General features: G+C 42.8%; 1 protein-coding gene across 2 annotated transcripts in view; it reads left to right on the forward strand.

Annotated features, from left to right (window-relative positions):
- The window catches only part of LOC115587316 (NT-3 growth factor receptor-like), a 246202-nt gene that overhangs the window by 216868 nt on the left and 9500 nt on the right, over positions 1-19834 (forward strand). For both annotated transcript variants that reach the window (XM_030427129.1, XM_030427130.1), the window contains exon 16: positions 4360-4603. In XM_030427129.1, the coding sequence (XP_030282989.1) occupies positions 4360-4603 (244 nt within the window). The remainder of the gene's footprint in view (positions 1-4359; positions 4604-19834) is intronic.

Consider the following 19834-nt stretch of genomic DNA (forward strand, 5'->3'; position numbering starts at 1 on the left):
ATCTAGTATTTTCTCCATCCTTAAACAAAATACTTATGCATTTTCTTCAGGTGAAAAATGCCATTTTGTTAATATTTTTAATGTGTGTGTCAAACCAGAGGGTGGAATCTAAAATGAAATAAAGATCGGACCTTAGCAGAGAACAAGATAAATCCAGGAATGGACAAGTTTAAATGGGAGATCTTATGAAGTGTGGCTGGGGAGGCAGTGAGGATAGCTTCAGTTTTATCCTGATTAAGCTTGAGGTAGTTGCTGGTCATCGATTAACTTTATGTAAAAGTATCCTAAAATACTTATCCCAGTCTAGGCCTAAGTAAATTGAAAGCTGTTGTTCAGCCGTTTTAGTTGAGACATGGTTTTGGGCTATTTTGAAAGGTCCTTCAATAATTTTTTTCCAAAGCTTTCAGAAGCTCTGTAGGTGTTTCTGGTATTAATCTATAGGAGCTAATAATTTATTTGTCTTATTTTTAATGCAAATTACATGTAACTGCCCATTTAACACTTAACAAGTGTTTTTCTAAGAAAATGTCCAAGCACCTGGCAGTAAATATTTGTGACCCTAATTACACTCCTGCAAAAACTCACTATAGTTCTTTCTGTACTTATGTACACCAACTTTAAGCATGTAAAATAGTTAAAATAAGTGCTTAGGAGGAAAAACAGACATACATGCATAACATTACATAGACTGTCTCCAGTGAAGAGAAGAAGGAGAATGGGTCACTTGTCTACATGATCACCCATTGGCATCCTCTCCACCTTGGTGACCTGGAAGAGGGCAAGCCACACAAGATAATTAGTAATAGACAGATAGACCAGAGTGAAGAGGTATCAAAATATACAGAAATACAGATATGAGGAGATAGTGAAACAGAGGAGAGTTCTGTTCTGTTAAGTTCTGACTGAACCAAAACTGAACCAAGTCTAGTTGTCTATGATACAACATCTAGATTTACACTTACCATGGAAGCGGTGGAGTCACTAGTGGAGACACTACTTGTGTTGGTATGGTTAGAGTATTTTCTATATGAGGTTTAACAGTCATTAAGAAAACTAGAAAAGTTTCATCACACTGCTTTATTCCCCAGCCTACTGCTTGTTCTCAGCAATAAAGTCTTCTGAATGTTGGGATTTTCTGGTGACATTGTTCGAGGCAAATTCACTTCAGGAGGGGCAATGAATGTTTGAGCTAACATGTTCTGCATCAACATATACATGTTGCATTCATGCCACATGCTCATTAAAGATTCATATTCTTTGGGACCTGTGTCAGGATCCTGGTTTTGAGATTCTGTCATTTTACAATGATTTTGATTATGTGTCGTTGCTTTTCAGTTCCTCCCACTGTGTTCCTGTCCTCCCCCCCTCACTCCGTTGTGTCGTTTCAGCCCATCATCCTCTAGAGTTCTCTAGCTTTCTCAGTTTCATGGTATGTTTTCCTTGTGCTTTCATTGATTTGTATTTTGCTTTTGTTTGCACTATGTTTAATCTCTTTTGTTGTTACTTTGTGTTTTTGTCCTTTTGACTCATTTTTTGCAACCACTTTAACTCCCTCGATTATGACTCCAACATCCTCGGGCAGATCCGTGGGCTCTACTCCCTCATGTCAGATGACATAGATTCCCACGACTATGCTCTCCATTTCTCTCCTTGCACAAGGATCAGCATCTTGGGATGATAACATAGCATTATTGAAAAACTGTTGAAGAGAACTGGAACCACTGCATGTTATGTTTAGCATCAATTAACCTAATTTCAATATATCTAATCTTATCAATCTATTGTCAATAAATGTTAGACTAATAAATATAATAAATAAAACTGTAAGATTATATTGTCAGCATTGGCAAAATCATATCAGTACAACATACAAATATACTTGACGTCAAGTGATAACAGTCCTTACTTAACTCAGAAATGCTCAAGATACAATTAAGACAGTTGAACATTACATAGGTTATAAGCCAGAGAATACTGACAATTTCCTTTTGGCATGACAAATGTTACTGTCAGTACACATTTTTTAAAAAAATTGGTGCTTATATTTAAACATATTAAGGAATCTTTGTAAAATGTTCTAATTCATGTAAAAAAAAAAAAAAGTACTGTAAATATTACATTACTAGAAAGTTAAAATGGGTGAAACGGCATTTGTTCTATAGTTTATACTGTTTATTGCAACTTCCCAGGTAGTCCTTTCATGAAGCTTTGTGTGTTTTCACTGAGGTACACACAAAAAGTTTTGAAGAAGCATTTTCATCGTATTTCAATAGTCGGATTCTGTGGGAGACAAACAAACTTAGACAGTCTATGCCATGTTCCCATTAGAAACAGCACATGGGCTGGGCGGCGCTGGGAAGCAAGGTTGAGATCGTCCTATGACAATCAGGTTTGTGAGCAGAAGGAAAAAAGCTCAAAAGCAGTGGATGGATGAATATTGTACATTTATTATAGTTTTATTATAAAATTACCTGGCTGCCTGCAGGCACAAATTGGTCATCGGCAGCACAGAGATAATTCCTGAAGGCATGGCAAGCTGATAGGCCTGGATAGTAAAGGGTTAAAAATGCAAATAAAAAAATGGGTTAATCAGAGACGCCACAGGGCAGTTAATGTCCCTGAGAACTGTAGACGGTCAGGCACCCTGCCTGCTTTTACCTGATAGAATGATTTCTTTATGTTTCTTCATTGTCATTGCACGTGATTAGTCACATGTAGTTACACAAGTCAACACAACCATTAGTCAGTGCATGGAGTGCCTGTGCTTGCAGTGTGCCAAAAAAAACACAAAAGAAGGAGCACAGAAAAATTTACAAATGCTATGATTCAGTGTCTTTTTGTTGAGTTTATTTTGAATCCTTGCCCTTTTTGTTTCTCTTCTGGATTTTCTGTGTCTCCTCTGTGTCTTTCCCTCTGTGTTTCCCTTCGTTACCTCACCTGTCCTTTTCCCTCCTCTCTCACCTCACCTGTTCCTGATCCCCTCGTTAGTGTGTATGTGTATTTAGTCTTTGTTCTCCCTGCACTCCTTGTCAGTTCGTTGCGTGATGTACCCTGTGATTTGAACTGCTTTTCTGTTGTACTTTGCTTTTGGTCCTTGACTCAATAGACTCCACTAGACCCCTAAAAGTTGCGAGGTGGGGCATCTATGGATCGGACCTCTTTGTCTAGCACATCCCACAGATGTTCAATTGGATTGAGTTTCGGGGAATTCGGAGGCCAAGTCAACAACTCAAACTCGTTGTTGTGCTCCTCACACCATTCCTGAACCATTTTTGCTTTGAGGCATGGCACATATCCTGCTGAAAGAGGCCACAGTCATCAGGGAACACTGTTCCATTAAAAGGGTGTGCATGGCCTGCAACAGGGCTTAGGTAGGTGGTATGTGTCAAAGTAACATACCCAGCCGCTTGCCTCCTTCCCATAGTGCATCCTGGTGCCACGTGTTAACCCAGGTATGCGATGTACACGGACCCGGCCATCCACGTGATGTAAAAGAAAACGTGAATCATCAGACTAGGCTGACTTTCCCAGTTGCTCTGTGGTCTAGTACTAATGCTCATGTGCCCATTGTTGCCGCTTTTGATGGTGGACAGGGGTCAGCATGGGCACCCTGACTGGTCTGGAGCTATGCAGCCCCATATCCAACAAACTGTGATGCACTGTGTATTCTGAAACCTTCTGACACATCAGAACCAGCATTAACTTCTTTAGCAATTTGAGCAACAGTAGCTCGTTTGTTCCTTCCCTGGACCACTTTTAATAGATACTGGCTGACTGGGGACACCCAGCCTGGGAACACCCCACAAGAGCTGCAGTTAGGAAGATGCTCTGACCCAATCATCTAGTCATCACAATTTGGTCCTTGTCAAACTCACTCAAATTGTTACGCTTGCCCATTTTACCTGCTTCTAACACAACTTTGAAGACAACATGTTCACTTGCTGCCTAATATATCCCACTCACTAACAGGTGCCATGATGAAGAGATAATCAGTGTTATTCAGGTCACCTGTCAGTGGTCATAATGTTATGCCTGATCGGTAAATATGAATATTTATTGCTTTAATTGTGCAATTGACTCAGTCTTGAAAAGACACAAGTTGTTTTTTTGGATGTTATTTTGAAACTAAAAGTAAACAATACATAACTGGCATAAACAGTACTCTTGAAAATAATATAACAAAAACAAAGCAATTGGTTATGAGCTAAGTGAATGTGGAGTTTGTCCGGATTGATATTAAATTACTGGCCCAAATTATTATCCCAGTCGATCCCTGATGGACTTGGTGTGTTTTTTGGGAAAATGGTTATATGTGTAATATCCCTGAGCTTCTTACTGACTCTCCAACTTCGTCTTCAGAGCCCACGGGCCAGACGCCATGATCCTGGTAGATGGACAGCCCCTGCAGACCAATGGAGAACTTGGTTTTTCACAGATGCTTCACATAGCCAGCCAGATTGCAGCTGGGATGATATACTTGGCATCTCAACACTTTGTTCACCGTGATCTGGCAACCAGGAACTGCCTTGTGGGGAATGGCCTTCTGGTGAAAATAGGAGACTTTGGCATGTCCAGGGACATTTACAGCACAGATTATTACAGGGTAAGAATATTTGTTTGAATGTTTGCTTTATGAAAAATTCTTCTCTTGTTCTTTTATTTCTTATTGTATTTACCTAAAATGGAAAATGTAGGTGTGTGTTGGTGGCCACACTACATGGCATGAAGAGGGAAAGTTCAACATGGCTGATGAACGATTGACTCAGATCCAAGATAACAGCTGACCACATTTCTTTGAACAGAGAGAGAACTAATGAAAAAATGTTGGTTTTCAAACTATGTGCTGACTGATATTACACATATTATCCCCACTAATTCAGTTACAAACACCTTTTATTTCCTACAACTTTTTCACAATAAAACCCCAAACCTTATTTATCATCTAAAAGCTTTTGTCATGAAGCAGCATTACAGGAAATGTGTTTTCTCCAGCAGTAATTAAACATGACTTCTGAAACAGCTGAAGCAAACACGATGAAACAGTAAAACACAGCAGAGGTTTGAAAGTACAAAAAGAAGAAACTAAAGAGATCCAAATAGAAGGTACAAAAGTACTGAAAACTGAACACACAGACTTTAAAGGCTGCACACAGGCTGCAGTCATGAGACATCTTCACAGCCCAATCGGAGGTGAGGCAGGCGTGGCTTGGTCCTACTCCGGGGCAGGTCCATTTGGGGCTTGATTAGGCTAGTTCAACTCAGTGCAGTAAAACTGGTGATGGAAAAGCAAATTTGTGCAACTCCTTCTGACGCACCCAAAAGTGGAGAGGGAACTGGAGTTTTATTAGCCTGGTTAGGGTGTCAATCATATGCCAATCATATGCCAATCATAGCCTAAAGCTGGGGCCGAGCGGGGTTAACATTTAGGTGTGAAGTTGTGGAGGATTGTGGGGGATTGAGTTCAGTTCAGTCTTTTTCAGATTATTTTTCAGAACTCAGGTGTTTTTCATGCACAAATCCAACATCTGTTCGTGTCCTAGACAGTTTCCTTTTTTTGCCACACGAAAATTCATTATTCATCAAGTTTATGATCCAAAATTGTAACCAAAATTTTTGTTATATTTGCTAAAATTCTCATTATGATCTGACAGTAGAATAAGATATAGACAGTAAAAAATCCACTGTCTTTGGCTCCACCCAGTGGCGTTCATTTGATTTGCACGAATCCACCACTCCCGAATCAACACAACCAATCAGAGCTAAGGGGAGTGTCTGAGAAGGGTCAATCATGCTCGTGCATATGCTGCTGGCAGCCAACCTCTATGGAGCCAGAACGGTGACTTTAAAATTTGGCATCCAAAAAAAAAATTGGCATTGAAAACAAAACCAGTACTGAAAAAGGAAACATTTTCATTGAAACATTTGTATTGAAAACAGTTGTATTGGCATTGAAACAAGTATTGGCACTGAAAAAATAAACAAATTCAAATCCGAAAATCTTATCATTTTATTTTATTGGGATTTTTTTGTATTTTTCAATGACAATCTTCAGATTTTTTCTTCATGTCACTTTTTTTTCAGTGACAGATTTTTTTACAATGTCAGTTTTTTTTCAGTGTCACTGATTTTCAGTTTCAATTTTCTGTCACTGTTTTGGCGTCGAGAGGGAGGGGCCTGAGGGGAGGGGCAAGTAGAGCATGGTTTGCATATCATTTGAGAAGGTGATGGCTGCAACCTGCGGGAAGGCGGGGCTGGATGGTCCAGCCACAATACACCATTTTAGGACCCGTGTGCCAGCCGTCTCTGGGCAACACAGAGTCCAACTACCTCGCAGACTTTTCTTCAAGCTCTCTCCTGATATGTCCAAGTCTCTGTGTATCTGGTTCTGTCCCGGAGCTCCCGAGCTCTGGTCTCTATATGCGTATGGAGTGTGGTAGTAGTACCGGTGCGCCGAGCACGGAGCATTAGCCCCAGTTAGCACACAGTAGAACAGCAGGCTGTTCTCGCTTGTTGTGTTGTTCCGAGCCGGGAACCAGACCGCTGCCGGAGACCGGTATGTGCGTATGGAGTGTGGTAGTAGTAAAGAGCTAACGAGCATTAGCCCCAGTTGTGTCGCTCCGAGCCGGGGCTGCCTCGCCGACAGCAGCGCTCCGCTCTGCTCCCCGAGCTCTGTGCCACCGTACCGCTGTACACGCATACAGAGACCGGACAATAAAAGAGAGTGCTTGGAGAAAAGTCAGTCAGTTATGAAAATATGTGTCCGTCACTTGATTACAGCCGTCTGTTGTACTTTACTATGAACCACAGTAGCACAATCACAGCTGACTTTCCCCGCATACTGACTTGTTGAGTTTATTCGCTTCGACTCAAAGGAGTCATTGTAGGAATAGTGATATTATTCACATGAACTGAGTTTATAGGGGAGACAGTGTCTCTATATGCGCGTACAGAGGTATGGTGGTACAGAGCTCACGGAGCAGCCCGGGCTCGGAACGGCACAACTGGGGTTAATGCTTGTTAGCTCCGTACTACTACCACACTCCATACGCATATAGATACCGGAGCTTGGGAGCTCCGGTCTCCGGTAGCAGTATGGTGGCACAGAGCTCGAAAAGTCCGCGAGGTAGTTGGACTCTGTGTTGCCCAGAGACGGCCGGCACACAAGTCCTAAAATGGTGTATTGTGGCTGGACCGTCCAGCCACACCTTCCCGCAGGCTGCAGCCATCACCTTCTCAAATGATATGCAAACCATGCTCTACTTGCCCCTCCCCTCAGGCCCCTCCCTCTCGACGCCAAAACAGTGACAGAAAGTTGAAACTAAAAATCAGTGACACTGAAAAAAAGTGACATGAAGAAAAAAATCTGAAGATTGTCATTGAAAAATACAAAAAAATCCCAATAAAATAAAATAAGATTTTCAGATTTGAATTATTTTAATTTGTTTTTTTTTTCAGTGCCAATACTTGTTTCAATGCCAATACAACTGTTTTCAATACAAATGTTTCAATGACAATGTTTCCTTTTTCAGTACTGGTTTTGTTTTCAATGCCAATTTCTTTTTTGGATGCCAAATTTTAAAGTCACTGTTCTGGCTCCATACACCTCCCTCACGCAGTGCGTACTGGGCAGTGACCCTCCCCGTGCAGCGTCTGCTCTCACCTGGTCAGATAGGTTCGAGCTCAGTCTGCTAACTGCTAACAATGGCGGAGAGGCAACAGAGCAGAAAAATGCCCCACCATTGCCTTCGTCAAAGAGAAGAAATAAGAAGACTGACGAAGAAAAGCAGTGTGAAAACAAAGAATTGGACTGTGCGAAGAAAAGAAAACTAGGATAAATATCGGAGCGTCACTTCAGAGGTGGAGGGAGCTGCGGGATTTGTAAAGACTCAAGAGCGATGCAGAATTCACCGCTTGTCTGCTGGACAAGTAAGGACCCCTGCTTGATATATGTTTCATTCTATTTTTTAACCACAAGGCTAAGATGGTGGGGGTCACAGTCATACTTGCAATAGCGCATATTGCCGCACAGTGTTGCAGTCGAGCTACGTAGTTTGTTGGTAAATTTAGCTTGTTAACTTGTAGGCTAACACACCGGGCCAACCGCTGGCCATCTGAAGCGTTTGGGGAGACTCGGACAAGTTCGGGAACAAATCTCTTCGGTGTGTTCAGCTGCATTGGAAGCTTTTGGAACCGCGTGGACAGTGTCTGCTCTGATTGAACTTGCGAAGTCTGAGAACGTTAGCTGTTGGCCATCTGAGCCATTGGATTCTCTGATTGGTTGTGTGCTAGCTGTATGACCATTCTGATTGGCGGTGTGCTAGCGAATCAGCACGGTGTGTGTTAGGGGCGGAATACTGTGTGCACTTTGTTTTTATATGCACTCCGCTCCGTCATTTCCTATGTTCATGTTTTGCAGCCACAGAACGTCAACGCTACTGGAGTTGGCAGCATGTCAAAGCGGTATGTTCAATGCAACTTTTTTGCTGAACGGGTTAGTCGAGAGGCAACAGAGTGGTCAGATAAAGGCAGTTGGCAGTTGGTTTGAGTCTGGGCGGTGTGTGGGGGCCTTTAACTCCAGTGTCTTCCAAGTGACTGGGCACTTATAACATTAGTTTGTGTTCAGTACGCTCTGAAGTGGTTGAACTGGTTTAGAGAAATAATGTTATTCATGCTTCAGAAAAGCAGCATGGCAAAAATATTGCACCTAGTAATCATTACCTGGTAACTCCGTCTACCGTCATGTCAGGCATATCATATTGTTACTCGAGATATATTCAGTGACACGGCGTGAGGCACTCGTCACTGAAATGTAGTTGTATTGATCAGAAATAGAACAGTCACAGCTAATGTTGTTGCCAATGCATCAAAATTCAACCCATGATGTGAATGCCCCATCTTGGTTATGCGGCTTCCTCTGTTACCGTGGTTACCTGTGGGAGGGGCTTTGAAGGCAGGGCTGCAGCACAGCAGAGAGGAAGAAGGAGGGACCTGGGAGCTGTATCATTCAGATATTCTGGCTAAGTCCACTGTTGACACATAACTCCCGACTGCAGCTTTAAAGATGGGGCTTTTTTTTTTTGCAAAGGCTCCTCATCCATCATGCTACTATTTTGTTATGACTCATGTTGCATTGTTTACAATACATCAATACAGGAGGTGCCATGTGAATGAATTCTTTCTATCAGCATATCATTCTATGCACTAGTATTATTAGGGTCCAAGCACTGACCAGTGCGAGGACCTACTGAATCTGTAGAGTATATTATTTTTATTAGCAACATTGATTGCAGTTTTGGAGGCCTGAACATACCGTAAATTACCAAATAATAGCCAGGGCGTTTATTTATTTCAATCAATTAACAGACCAGGAGTTTATTTGGGACCAGGCGGCAATTTGGGACAGGCATTTAATTCCTTTTTCACAAAAATCTAGCTCAGCAAAACTTGAAAAATATAGTAATTTACTCTTTTAAATTTTATTATGATAAGCTGTACGTTACTACGGAGCTTCTCACCTCTGACTTAGTAAGGAATAGAAAGCAAATTCCTAGAAAACAGTCTCAGTCTGTTACCCCAGATAGATTGAAGGCCATCCTATGAGTTTACAAAAACAACACATCGGTTTGTCAGAGATCTTTTTGTAAGCATATCTACAGTTGCTTCGAACTGCAATGACCATGAGAGATATAAACTCATAGATCAAGAGGTCACTGTGCCCTCATCCATACATTATCAGGCCTGGTCTCCAAGCCTTTATACAGGGTGTGTAGTGCCGCATTATGTAATAACGCCGCATTATGTAATAATGTAATATATTTTCACTTCATTATGTAATAACGCCGCATTTCATAATAATCTGCCACATTTTGTAATAAAATTCTTGAACGCAATATGTAATAAACTTTGCCGCATTATGTAATAAGCTATTACATATTGGGTCAGTTATTACAAAATGCAGGTGTTGCACTTTGTTTTTACCAAGAAAATGTAATAAGTTGGTGCATTATGTAATAAACCACCAAATTGGATGTCCTAATTACAAGAAAACATTATACCATCAGAACGACATTGACTTTAAGCATACCAGCATGAATCATAAATATGAATTAATTTTAAAAACTAGTAGGATGTTTCATTTGTCAAATATAAATCAAATATAACTGAATTTGAGCGGCTGTGGCTCAGTGGGTAAAGCGGGTCATCTAGTGATCAGAAGGTCACCTGTTCGAATCCCGGCTCCCACTTGTTGCATGTCGAAGTGTCCTTGAGCAAGATACTGAACCCCAAATTGCTCCTGATGAACAGTTGGCGCCTTGCATGGCAGCCTCTGTCATCAGTGTATGAATGTGTGTGTGAATGGGTGAATGTGGCATGCGCATGTACTGTACAGCGCTTTGAGCTGTTATACTGGAAAAGCACTAGAAAAGTGCAGACCATTTACCATATAAAAATGCAGACCATGAATTCACAGAGAATGTGATTTTAAGCTCAGAGACAAAAACTGCACTAAATGAGTGTTACTGGCAAGAACATATCGGTTCACTGATATGACATACACACATGCAATCTGGATTATGATATGCAAATATTATACGTGATAGAAAGCAGACAAAACACAAAAACAAATATCGAACAGAAAAAAACTTTATTCCAGCTCCATTGCAATTACTCCATGCAACATTGATGTCCTTTCCTATAGTGGATAAAAATTTAAAAAATCAAAAATCAAAACTAAAAACAGTGTAAATAATCTTTCGCATCAGCATTTTCACTTCATTATGTAATAAAGCCACATTTCGTAATAATCTCCCACAGCCTGCTCACTATCTCTGTCTCTGGACCAAAGCGCTCTCTCTCTCTCTCTCTCTCTCTCTCCTCTCTCTCTCTCTCTCTCTCTCTCTCTCTCTCTCTCTCTCTCTCTCTCTCTCTCTCTCTCTCTCTCTCTCTCTCTCTCTCTCTCTCTCTCTCTCTCTCTCTCTCATCATAGATAGACATCAATGTTGCATGGAGTAATTGCAATGGAGCCGGAATAAAGTTTTTTCTGTTCGATATTTGTGAAGGACTGTTTGAAGGATAAGGCAGGTGGCTGGATCAGGATTTAGGAGTTCGACTATCTACTGTGGGCTGTCGATGAGGACACGGTAGGCAGGTATACGTTTAATAACGTTTATTTAGGTTCCCGAGAAGCACAGAGTATAGGTACGTATGGTTGCTGAAAAACAGAATACAAGGAATGAAATATCATAAATTTGTACTAATAAACTAATAAACTGATGCATAATATGTTGTATGCTATGAAGAAAGAAATGAATGGAAACAAATTACAATCTAGGCTGAAATAGATATCTCACAGAAATATTAATAATAATTCATTTAATTTGTATAGCGCTTTTCAAGGACCCAAAGTCGCTTACAGAGATATAGCAGACACTTGTAATACACAGACACACATGTAGTAGACACAGATAATACACCAAGTAGCAAACAAGGATAATAAAAGACAAAGCATGACAGGGAGACAAAAGCGGTGGTGGGCATGGAGTAGATAATGCTGATACAGACAAACAGACAGAAACAGGTACAACAATAGTTAAGAGGTGGGGGGATGGATTGAAGAGCAGTGGGGGGGGCTGATGAGTAAGGAGAGTGGAAGGAGGGGGGGATTGGGGGGAGAGGTCAGGAATGAATGTAGTTATGGGTAGGGGAGATTGTAGGCTTGTGAGAAGAGGTAGGTTTTTAGGCGAGATTTAAATGTGGTAAGTGATGGAGAGTCACGGATGGGCTGGGGGAGAGAGTTCCAGAGTCGGGGTGCAGTTCTGGAGAAGGCTCTGTGTCCGAAGGTTTTGAGTTTGGATGGTGGTATAGTCAGAGTTAGAGAGGAGGAGGATCGGAGGGCCTGGGAGGGGTGGTGGGGGATAAGGAGGTCAGACAGGTAGGGTGGGGCCAGGTGGTGGAGAGCTTTAAAGGTTAGGAGGAGTATTTTGAAGTCGATGCATTGTTTGATAGGGAGCCAGTGGAGGGTGTAGAGAATGGGGGTGATGTGTTCAAGGGACCGGGTGTGAGTGAGGAGGCGAGCAGCAGAGTTTTGGACCATTTGAAGTCTATGGAGGGAATGAGAGGTGTCGTCAGTGAGAAGGGAGTTGCAGTAGTCAAGACATGAGGAGATGAAGGCGTGGATGAGGGATTCAGCAGCAGGGGGGGAGAGGCAGTGTCTGATTTTGGCGATGCGGCGGAGGTGGAAGTAGGAGGTCTTGACAATGGAGCGGACATGGGAATCAAAGGAGAGGGTGGGGTCCAGGATAACGCCAAGGTTGCGTGCAAGGGGGGAGGGAGAGATGATCGAGCTGTCGATGGTAAGTGAGATGGGTCCAGTTTTGTTTAGAGTGGATTTGGTGCCAATGAGGAGGAGGTCTGTTTTGTCACTGTTGAGTTTGAGGAAGTTCTAGGACAGCCATGTTGTTATTGCAGAGATGCAGGTTTCGATGTGGTTGAGTGAAGGATTTTGGGTGGGTTTGGTGCGAATGTAAATCTGGGTGTCGTCAGCATAACAGTGAAAGTCGAGGTTGAGTGTGCGGATGAGGTGTCCAAGGGGGAACAGGTAGCAGATGAAGAGAAGGGGGCCAAGGACTGAGCCCTGAGGGACCCCCTGCGTAACAGGAGAGAGGGTGGATGTGTGGCCGGAGAGGGAGACGAACTATTGCCTGTCGGTAAGGTAGGAGGTGAGCCAGTCGAGAGCAGTGCCCTCAACACCCTGCTGGCGCAGCCTTTCGAGGAGGATGGAGTGATTGACAGTATTGAATGCTGCGCTGAGGTTCAGTAGTAGCAGGATGTTGAGGGCACCGGAGTCTGCAGAGGTGAGGAGGTCATTGACGACTTTGACAAGGGCAGTTTCGGTGCTGTGAAGTGGGCGGAAACCAGATTGGAGGGGTTCGTAGAGGTTGTTTGACTGGAAGTGAGTGTGAAGTTGGCGACAATGCGTTCCAGAGTTTTGGAGAGGAATGGCAAGTTGGAGATGGGACGGTAGTTGGAGAGGTTAGCTGGATCAAGGGTGGGCTTTTTGAGGATGGGGGTGATGGAGGCAAGTTTGTAGGTAGAGGGAACAAGACCAAGGGACAGAGACTGGTTGAAGAGAGGTGGGGGATGAGGACGGGGAGGCAGGCCTTGGTTAGAGCTGTTGGGAGGGGGTCGAGAGAGCAGGTGGTTGTTTTGGACGCAGTGATGATGTCTGAAATGTAGGAGGAGTCAATGGGGGAGAAGGCAGTGAGAGAAGGGGGGGCAGGTGGTCTGGGAGGGGGAAGGGGACTGGGATGGTGGTGGAGTTGCCAACGGTGGCAGTCAGGGAGCTGTTGATTTGGGAGATTTTATTGTTAAAGGCGAGGAGGAAAGAGTTGCAGAAGTCGGCCAGAGCAGTTTGTTGACGGTGGAGAACAGGATGCGGGGGTTCCTGTTGGTACTGTTGATGAGGGTGGAGAAGTGGGCGGATTTGGCAGCTTGGAGAGCATCACGGTAGGAGGAGATGTGGTGTTTGTAGGCTTCAGCTGGAACGGTGAGGTGGGTTCGTTTGAGGAGTCGTTCGATTTTGCGGCCGGTCTGTTTCATGTTGCGGAGTTCGGGGGTGTACCAGGGGGCAGAGTGGGTGAATGAGACAGAGGACGTTTTCCAGGGGGCAAGGGAGTCAAATGAGTCAGAAAGGATGGAGTTGAGCATGGTGGCATAGTCATCGGGGGAAGAGGGGGCAGAGTCAGGGGGGAAGGCAGAGGATATGAGCTGGGAGAGGGAGAGTGGGTTGACTGATTTGATGTTACGGTAGGAGATGGCGCACTTTTTGGGATTGTGGGGGGAGGGTAGAGGGGCGGAGAAGATGATGCATAGATGATCAGAGAGGGGGAAGGGGAGGGGATGTGGGTTAGAGATGGGTAGGGAGGCGGAGCAGATGATGTCGAGGATGTGGCCTTTGGTATGGGTGGGGAAGTCAATATGTTGGGTTAGGTGGAAACAGTCAAGAAGAGAGAGGAAGTCAGATGTCAATGGGGTGTTGGGCTGATCGATGTGGATGTTGAGGTAACCGGTAAGTAGGAGGCGGGAAGAGAGGGAGGACGCAATAGTGAGGAGTTCAGACAGTTCAGAGAGAAAAGATGGGTGTGGCTTCGGGGGACGGTAGATTAGAACAGCAGTGATAGAGTTTGGAAGGGAGAAGGCAAGGTGTTCGAAGGATGAGATATATGGGAGGTTGAGATTGAGTTCAGTGATTGTCAGGGATTGTTTATGGAGAACGGCAACACCTCCCCCTCTGCCGGAAAGGCGGGGTTTGGCGATGTAGCTGTAGTTGGGAGGAGTGGCTTGGTTGAGAGCATAGTAGTCCAGGGGCTGTTGCCAGGTTTCACAGAGGAGGAGTAGATCGAGGTTATTGTCCAGTAGCAGTTCAGATATAACAGGTGATTTGTTGGAGAGGGAGCGACAGTTCAGTAGTGCAAGGGAGATGGATGGAGGAGCGGGGGAGGGGGAACGGAGGTTGTCGAGGTTGGCAGTTCGGGACGTGGGAACGACGGGGGGGCGAGAGTTAGTCCAGAGTGAGGGGATAGGTGAGCCAGGGGGGAGGTGTTGGTTGCGGGGGGGCCCAGGACCTCGGTGGATGACGCGGCGATGGTGAAGGATCCCAGCTTTGCTAGCTGCGGTGGCAGCAGCAGCAGGGAGGCGATGGTTGTTGTTGAGGAGGTGGAGGTGAGAGGGCGAGGAGTTGGTGGAGTAGAGGAGAGGGTCGAGAGAGTGCGAAGTAGCAGAAGTGAAGATCCAAGGTGGAGATGGGTCAATATTGATGGAAGGAGGCTAGGTAGGATGTTGGCAGTGGCTAGCAGCTGGATAGCTAGAAGCTGGTAGGCAGTGAGTTGTGTGGGCGCAGCCAGGGGTTGAAATTAGTGGAGTGGGTGGTGTTGGTTGCCCCGGACCGTACCCGCGCGGTAGGCAGGGCCCACACTGCCATGTCAGCAGTCAGCTAGGCTAAACAGGCGAGTTGGTAGGGAATGGGGATTCCCCCCCAGGTAAGCCTGCTTGATGGCGAGACAGCTGGGCTGTTGTTATTAGCGAGGCACTCAGCTAGACTACCGCTGACGAGCAGGAAGGGAGTGGGGGCTCCCCCCCTGAACGCCCCTGCTTGATAGCGACACAGCTGGGCTAATGTTTTTAGCAGGGCACTCAGCTAGGCTACTTCTGATGAACTGGCAGGGAGTGTGGCTAATGTTATTAGCAGCACACGTAGCAGGACAGTCACGGGTTGGCACAATCACCACCACAAACACACAAACTTACTCACCCAGATCCAGAGCAAGCGGTCCAAACACACAGAGACACAGGTAGATCAAGTGGAGGTAAAACGTTACAGGAAAAATACAGGAATACTACAGGCATATTACTGAAACATTGCCAAAGTAACATAAATATATACAAATGATCCATTAATGATAGATAAATTCAACTTACATTCTTCATGAACGCATACAGGCTGTTGCTCTGTCAGGTGGAGAGTCAAACTGACTCCCATGGAGAACATGTGGGATTAAGCCCCTCTATAGGTGACCGAACTATGCCTGAGTGAAAGTGAAACATAACCAATTAAAGGGACAGTACCACTGGTGGCCTCCAGGGGGCGCTGAGAGATGCTGCAGTGACCTAGTCACACTTTTGTACAATTGTTTTCGTGTTTTGTGTTTTAGTGCAGTTTTTGTCTCTATGAGCTTTCTCTGTGAATTCAGTTATATTTGATTTAGATTTGACAAATGAAACAGAAACATCTTACTAGTTTTAAAAGTAATTCATATTTATGATTCATGCTGGCATGCCTAAAGTCAATGTCGTTCTGATGGTATAATGTTTTTTTGTAATTAAGACACCCAATTTGGTGTTTTATTACATAATGCACCAACTTATTACATTTTCTTGGTAAAAAAAAGTGCAACACCTGCATTTTGTAATAACTGACCCAATATGTAATAACTTATTACATAATGCGGCAAAGTTTATTACATATTGCGTTCAAGAATTGTATTACAAAATGTGGCAGATTATTACGAAATGCGGCGTTATTACATAATGAAGTGAAAATGTATTACATTATTACATAATGCGGCGTTATTACATAATGAAGTGAAAATGTATTACATTATTACATAATGCGGCGCTACATGGTGAATATGAAATCTAATCCTGTGGGGCCTCCTAGATATCTTCCAGCACCCTTGGAGCTTGCAGTCTACCTCACTTCTCTCGTTTGAACTGCAATCAGAGAACCATCCACTGCACTCTCTGAGTTGCTCTTGACACATCCAAGTGTCAGTGCAGTGTTTGGGTGTTTCAAACCACCATTTTTGCAAGTACGAATATTCCTGCACTCAAATTATCTTTTCCAATAGAGCGCACCCCTCGAGTATGTGTACAGGCAAGCCTTTTCAGATGAATGTTCATCTGCAACTTGATTTACTGTTTCGCTCTTTCTTTCCACCGCAGTAAGTAAGTGAATAAGTGAGTAAGTAAGTTGCAAAGCTACTTCCTTTAGCCCTTGAGCAAGCTCAAGGTAACGCTCCAGGAAATCCAAAATATTAAAAAACATAGCTTCGGTGAGTCGTCTCCTGGATGTTGCATGCTGTTCTTGTCCACTTGTCTCTCAATTTGTAAGGAATGTTTTTTTTGTCATGAGCATATTCACAGGTATATATAGTCCATAGAGACATTAAGTTTCTTCCATCATTGCATGAACAGACTGTATGCCTGTAAAGCCTTTCAATCCTCTGACTTAATTGGTGGCCATGAAGACACTTTATCCAAATAGGCAGATGAAATAAGATGCTCACTTCCAAAGTGTTCATGCAATAAAATCTTTGCCTTTACAAATCCAGTGCTATCAGTCATGTGTCAACAGCTTCAGATCAGTTCATTGGGCTGTGCCCTGATGTACTGCTCAAAGAAGAGCAGGCAATCTTGAGGATTATCAGTTTTGGTCTCAATTATCTGTTCAAATGGTCGTATGAAGGCATTGTACTATGGGGGATTACCATCAGATATTTGCATGTCTCTCCTTGGCGATAATGCAAGACATTGTTGACATACCAGCATTGAGGTGATATCATTTTGTTTTTCCATCATGGTTTGTGATTTTATGCTGCTTATATTTGATACACTGACATATGGCAGCATTCCATCCTGTTCATCCTGTTGAAGCATTTGAGGCTCTTTCCCCAATTTGCATACTCATTAGCTCTGGCTCCCACCAAAGGCAGAGGTTCCTGGGGAAATTCAACATTGTGAACATTATCAACTGGCACTTACAGGCCTGTTTTGTGACCTGCCACTTTCTGTAAGCCACATTTAAACATCATCAAAACACCCTTGGTTGTATTCATTAAGGGTTTTATACCATGAATTGTGTCTTTCATGTTCATCACTTGTGAAACCTTGTTATCTCTCATGAGCTCACTGATAAACAATATTTGAACCTTTGTTTTATTCACTTCCTTTTTTGTTCTTTCTGTACTGACTACATTTTGCATTTTCAGAGTGTTTATTTTTTTTTCACTTCAGTTGAACCAGCATTTGAACTTTATTTTGCATAATATGACAAGCATACATACACATAACACATACATTACAAACACACTTTAGGAGATGCCATTACAGTTTCAGTTCTACCCTATAATCATGCCCTCACATCTTATCTTCAAATATTTCTTCCTCCTTCTTAAAAGGAGTTAACATGAGCAACATATATCCATGAGTACATACCTTTACTGTCAATTGTACTGCAGTAAGTGTAAAATTACAAGATGGAGGAGGAAAAAAAAAGGAAAAAAGAGGTGACTAAAGTTCTGACATTGTCTGTATTACTGGTAACCATCTTTGATCAAACCTGTCTGATTTTAGCTGTAACCTCGCTGTGATTTTCTCCATGATGAACACATTTTTTACTCTTTCCCTCCATTCCATTATACTGGGGGGTTGTGGTTTCAACCAAGAAGTTGTAATTGTTTTATTCGCTATTAAAAGCGTTCCCATCTATGACATTATCCGAGACTATACCCAATATGTACAATGCTAAATCTAGAGCAAAGTCAATACCCAAAATATGTTTTATTTCCTTTCGGATATTCTTCCAAAAGTCTGAAATCTTTGGGCAATCCCAAAATATATGCGTAAAGTCCCCAACCAACCCACAACCCCTCCAACACATCTCTGAAGTATTACTGTACCTTGAGGAGATACATGGAGAGATAAAATACCTCATTTTGATCTTCCAATCAAACTCCCTCCATGTTGGACTATTAGTTACCCTATGTCCTGCTTTGAATGTTTCTTCCCATTGTTCATCCGTTATTATAATATTTGCTTCCAATTCCCATTTTTCCTTGACATCCAAATTGTTGTCGTTAGATTCCTGTTGTAGTACCTTATACAATTTTGATATAGCCCCTTTCTTTGTCTCTCCCTCTGGATATGCCATTAATAATTCTTCTAGTTTCGATGGGGTTTTACAAATATTCTCCCACTCTTTATGTGTTTTAAGGTAATGTCTTAGCTGTAAAAACTTGTAAAAATCATGGGCTGGTAAATTAAATTCTTGTTCTGACTGTTGGAATGACTTCAAAGTTTGTCCCCTCAACATTTGTGCAATATATTTTAACCCCTGATGTTTCCATCTATTATATCCTGCATCCATCATGGATGGCAAAAAATCAGGGTTTGTCGAAATTCTTGTAGCTCTACATATATACGACATCAGGGCCCTGGTTAGGAAGGCTCAGCAGCGACTACACTTCCTGCGCGTCCTCAGGAAAAATAAACTGGACACAAAGCTGCTGCTGGCCTTCTATCACTCCTCTGTGGAGAGCGTACTTATGTACTGTCTGGGTGTGTGGTATGCAGGCTCAACAGCCGAGGACAGGAAGGTGGTGCAGAGGGTCATAAACACTGCCCAAAAGATCATCGGCTTGTAATCCACATAATTATAGCCCTGAGTTGAGCAGCCCAGTAGTAGTTTTTTAAATTAGGTAAATTCAATCCTCCCTTCTCTTTTGGGCAAAGAAGTGTCCCATACTTAATTCTAGCCTTCTTTTTTTTCCAAACAAATTTGGATATAATCTTGTCTAACATTTTAAAGATAGAATTAAAGACCACAATAGGCAATGCCTGGAACAAAAACAACAACCTTGGTAATACATTCATTCTTACAATTTCTATCCTCCCCATCAAAGTCAGAGGTAAGATCTCCCACCTGGCCAAATCCTTTTTAATTTCCGTTATCAATTTCCCATAGTTCGCTTCAAATAGCTGTGATGTAACAGAAGTAATAATGATACCCAGATATCTGAACCCTGTATTAGTCCATTTGAACTTGAATTTGCCTTCTAAATCTGATGGACATTGACCTGAGATCATCATAGCTACTGATTTAGCCTCATTGGTCAGATATCCTGATATCTCCTCATATTCATTCAGGTTATTCACAAGGGCTATTAACGAGGTAGAAGGTTCACTTACACAAGTTAATATATCATCTGCAAACAATGATATTTTGTGTTCTACCCCTCCTTCATCTCTTATTCCCTTTATATCTTTATTTTGTCTTATTGACTTAGCCAGTGGTGTAATACTTGCAGCAAATAATAAAGGGCTTAGACAGTCTCCTTGTCTGACTACTCTTTTAAGTGAAAAAAATTCTGAGCAACACCCATTGACTCTAATCCGTGATTTGGGGTTTTTGTATATTATTTTTACCCAATCTATGAAGATTGTATGAAACCCGAAACTTGCTAATGTTTGGTAAAGGAAGGTCCATTCTACCCGGTCA

This window comes from Sparus aurata, chromosome 8, assembly GCF_900880675.1.
Source record: "Sparus aurata chromosome 8, fSpaAur1.1, whole genome shotgun sequence".
NCBI lineage: Eukaryota > Metazoa > Chordata > Actinopteri > Spariformes > Sparidae > Sparus > Sparus aurata.